At 41.5% G+C, this 3,885-nt stretch overlaps 1 protein-coding gene across 1 annotated transcript; it reads right to left on the bottom strand.

Moving 5' to 3' along the window:
• Positions 1-1,484: 1,484 nt before the first annotated feature.
• LOC121975532 lies at positions 1,485-3,392 on the bottom strand. The gene is made up of 2 exons (XM_042527239.1): positions 3,339-3,392; positions 1,485-2,821 (listed from the first exon to the last, which is right to left on the bottom strand). Exon 2 carries the CDS (start codon positions 2,788-2,790, stop codon positions 1,672-1,674), a length of 1,119 nt encoding a protein of 372 aa, XP_042383173.1. The 5' UTR covers positions 2,791-2,821; positions 3,339-3,392; the 3' UTR covers positions 1,485-1,671.
• Positions 3,393-3,885: the final 493 nt, after the last annotated feature.

Below are 3,885 nucleotides of genomic sequence, written 5' to 3'. Positions count from 1 at the left end.
ACTTGGCCTCTCTGCCTTTAGCCCGCCCTGCCTTCCACTGTAAGGCTAACTGCCCGCTCGACCTGTGTGCCCGATCGGCCAATCTACTACTTGTCCGCCCGACCCTTTAGTCCGCTCGGACTTTGCTACTTGGACTTGGAGCTTAGTTTGCACTTAGCAATTAGCAGAAACCAACCCCTGCTAGTAGCCTGAGATTATCTGTTCAAGTCATCTCTACAGATAAGTTGAATTTAATTTCATGTAATTTAAATTCGACAAAATCCTAAATATCTTTGGCAGATTGTTTCTTCCAACATAGTTCAATTCGAAGAAAGGTGTAGAAAAGCTGTCTTCCCTTTTTGACATGGCAAATTTGGGATCTCGAAGGATTGCTCCTGAAGAGCCTAAAGAGAATTCAGCCGTAACACGTGAGGATATCGAAATCATCAATGTGCGGGAGTTGTGGGATGGTTTGGAAGAAGACGAAGAAAAAGAAGAGGAAGAGGAGGAGGAGGAGGATTGCCATGAACAAAGTGAAGAAATTTGTAACAATTCTTGTAGTGACGAAGCACTAGATTATGAGTTCATTGTGATTGAGAATTACTCCGAACTAGAGAAGGATGAAGTTCAAGTAGGCGAGGGTTTGACGGGGTACAATCCAATTGAGTACCAACCCCATGGAAGTTCAATTGCTCTCGTGGAAGATAATGATGAACAGAAGGCCATGGATAGGGGTGTTGAACAAGTAAAAGATGGAGCTTCAACTATCGAATTCGCAAAGAACATGAGCTTGAGGGATTGGCTTCGACAAGGCAGCAAGGTGAACTGGCCTTGGCACTATAGAATCCCAGTTTGGTGGTTTTGTGTTTCCGGAGATCGAAGATGAGGAAAGTGTGTTTGATCCTGATATGCTTGGCCAGTTTGAACAAGCCATGGATGAATTAAGTACAGAAGAGGAGATGCTACTGCAACAGATAGTAGAGAGCTTGGGATAAGATCAAGAAAGGACTAATTAAAAGGATGGAGTAGCTTTAATGGCAAGATAAATAGAGCATAGAGGATGCGTATTTGTGTCTGGTAGTTTATTTATTTTTTAAAAAGCTTGTTGATACTCCATGTGTTCCCTTCAACCCCAATTATTATATATGTGAATTTCTTTGAATCTAAAATGGTCAGTAAGAGTCTTACACACCTTAATTTTACACAACAGAGAGCTGATTTGATCAAAGTGCTCTTAATAATTCCCAAATAATAAGTGAACATAACTGAAGAGCAACTTTCATTGAACACAATCAATAGCAGAAGTTGCATAGTAAAAAAAACATCCATAGCCGACTAAACTAAAGATATTTGATCACTACAGTTTATTTTATTTTTTGTACCAGAATCAAAGCAAAATACTGAGAGTAGTAAAGAACATGATTGACAATATGGGAGAAGCAAAAGCATGTTGAACCACAACCTCAATTTGATCAGCACTTCACCTTCTTTGCATTCTTATGGAATAACTTAACACAGCCAAAATATAATTCCAAAAAAGTCTGTCACACAATGCAGAAATATTTGCGCACAATACATTCCAAAAGGAAAATCAAAGAGCAAGAAAAAGCGTCAACATCTGGTATCACAACCAGTCCAACCATTCCAACACTTTGCATAAGTAATCCTCCCAATTCAATATGTAGGCTTTCGTCAAACCGCATCCGGTTCTATCCAGACAAGAGACCTAAAATTGGCCTTCGACGAGAGAACAGGACCATCAGTAATGCTTTTGTTCTCCAAATCAAATATATGCCAAGCAATTTCATCAAACGGTTGAGTGAAGTATATGCAGTTCTCTTTGCATCCTGTATTTTTCACCGGAAAACATATTGACTGTACATTTCCCAAAAAGATTGCGTAGTTCCTCAGGCTCTCCACCTTGACGAATGATACTTGTGGAAGAAGCATCTGGTAGATCCTGTTTTTCATGTTTACCATAGATGCTTCTTGCTTAAGCTGAAATACTGAGAAATTATTAATGGGCCCATTCTTTTCTTCCTTTGATGCAAGAACTACCAAAATCTCAGTACCATGCTTTATCAAATGCATACTTAATTCCCCTTCATCCATGAAGCGCCATGAATCAACCAATGAAGGTTCAGAGTTGGCACGGAGTATTGAGTCTACAACAAAGAGGAAAGATTCTTCTGCGAAATAGAGCTTCTCCTCTGAGAGTGCAGAAAACTGAAGAAAGAATGCATCAGACAGATTGTCCAATGCAGCCCATTCATCATCCCCAGGACGGCAAGAAAAAAAGATTGACTCTTTCTTATTTCTCACCTCAGCCAACAAAAGACAATGTCTGGTTGCAGGGGATGACAACAGGGTAACAAAAATGTCACCTTGTATCTGAAGAAGTGGAAGCTTGATACTAGCTCCAGTTAGCACATTTACTATATTCATATTATCAGAAGGTGGATCTCTAAACACCAACCAACTTTTGTATGCACCACAACACTCCCCATTCAGGTTGGATTGCCGAATCATAGAGCAACTCTTTTCCACTGTGCTGAATAAGCGAACAGTCCCCAACCCGAGATGCAGGAGGCATGGGCTCTGTGTTCCCATAGGGCTGTAATTTTGCACTGCAGCCTTCCATGTCCTGCATACTCTACCAAGATTGAGAGCTTCGAGCCAGCTCAAGCGATTCAGGATTAGCTCAACGATATGGCCAGGAAGATCACGTGACGGCAGAGATGATGACATGGTTTGTTTGTCACAATTTCCTTGTGGGTTTTCAAACTTCCCATCCATATTGCTTGTACTCATCTTCCTTTTAACGTCCTCAAACTATTCAGGCCTACATGTTTGAAGTAGATGGTTATGCAATGGAAAAAAAAGGTAGGTTCAGCACTAAGAAACACAATAAAGGTTTAAAGAGTAACAAGAACGACTCCTCTTCTTCCACTTTAAATTAAATCAAGCCAATTAACTACTAGTGCAAACTAGAAATTAGTTCTTCATAACAAAGGGATTGGCTTCTTAGCAATCATTCATCCACTATCAGCCAATATCAAGTATGAGAAGATCAAAATTATAATATTAGTTACCAAAATCAATTCTAGAGGCAAAAGGAGTCCTTTTAACTTAATTATCATGTAAAATCTTCTAATAACTGTGCATACAAATCGGTAGTAAACTAGGTAGTCCAGGAAAATACAACGAGCCTAACAAACAAGCACATCCCACCGCACAGGCGGAAAAAAATCTAATCTTGGATCGAAGATCGAGTAGATTCAAGATGAGAATTAGGTTTCACGAAAAACGGAAGAAAGTGCTACAGTTCAAATAAGATCAAAAACCCCCAAATCCATCACCTATTCTTTCCTTAGGCCTCTTTCAGGCATAAAGAGTTCCACTTGAGACAGGATCTGGAAATAATGCACTCGATTAAATAGATCAGGACGATCGCCAAAACCATCAGAGCAGCGAGAAGAGGCGAGATCGAAGAAGGAAGAGCAGCAGATAACTGAATCTTACCCTTGACGGAGCTGGCTCGCCCCTTTTCCTCCTCTCGCCCACATCCGTAAGAGACCGCGGGTGGCCGACGCATCGTCCCCTGGCCGAGCTAGATGTGTAACTCGAAGGGGGGTCGCTCGTACACGACCCAACGAGTCAATTCATTGATGCCACATCCGTCCGATCGAACAGATCGACGGCGTATATCGAAAACGCATGCAGTTGAGCTGGCAGTGGACAGTGGGGCCGGGTCGCATCCCGGCGCGTCGAACTCGCTCCATCAGAGCGAGTTAACTCGGAAGTCGGAACTCCAGCCACGTAAACGTGTAACGTTACTGGCTTGTTACCTCCACTCGATATTTGATGCCACGTATGTAAAAAGATAAGAAGATAATTACACATTAT

This window comes from Zingiber officinale, chromosome 4B, assembly GCF_018446385.1.
Source record: "Zingiber officinale cultivar Zhangliang chromosome 4B, Zo_v1.1, whole genome shotgun sequence".
NCBI lineage: Eukaryota > Viridiplantae > Streptophyta > Magnoliopsida > Zingiberales > Zingiberaceae > Zingiber > Zingiber officinale.
Note: the sequence above shows the minus strand (reverse complement) of the source record. Positions and strands in the feature narration are given on the sequence as shown.

Bases quoted from the DNA above. Each gene is read 5' to 3' on its own strand.
- LOC121975532 (XM_042527239.1), bottom strand. From the start codon at position 2,790: ATGAGTACAAGCAATATGGATGGGAAGTTTGAAAACCCACAAGGAAAT.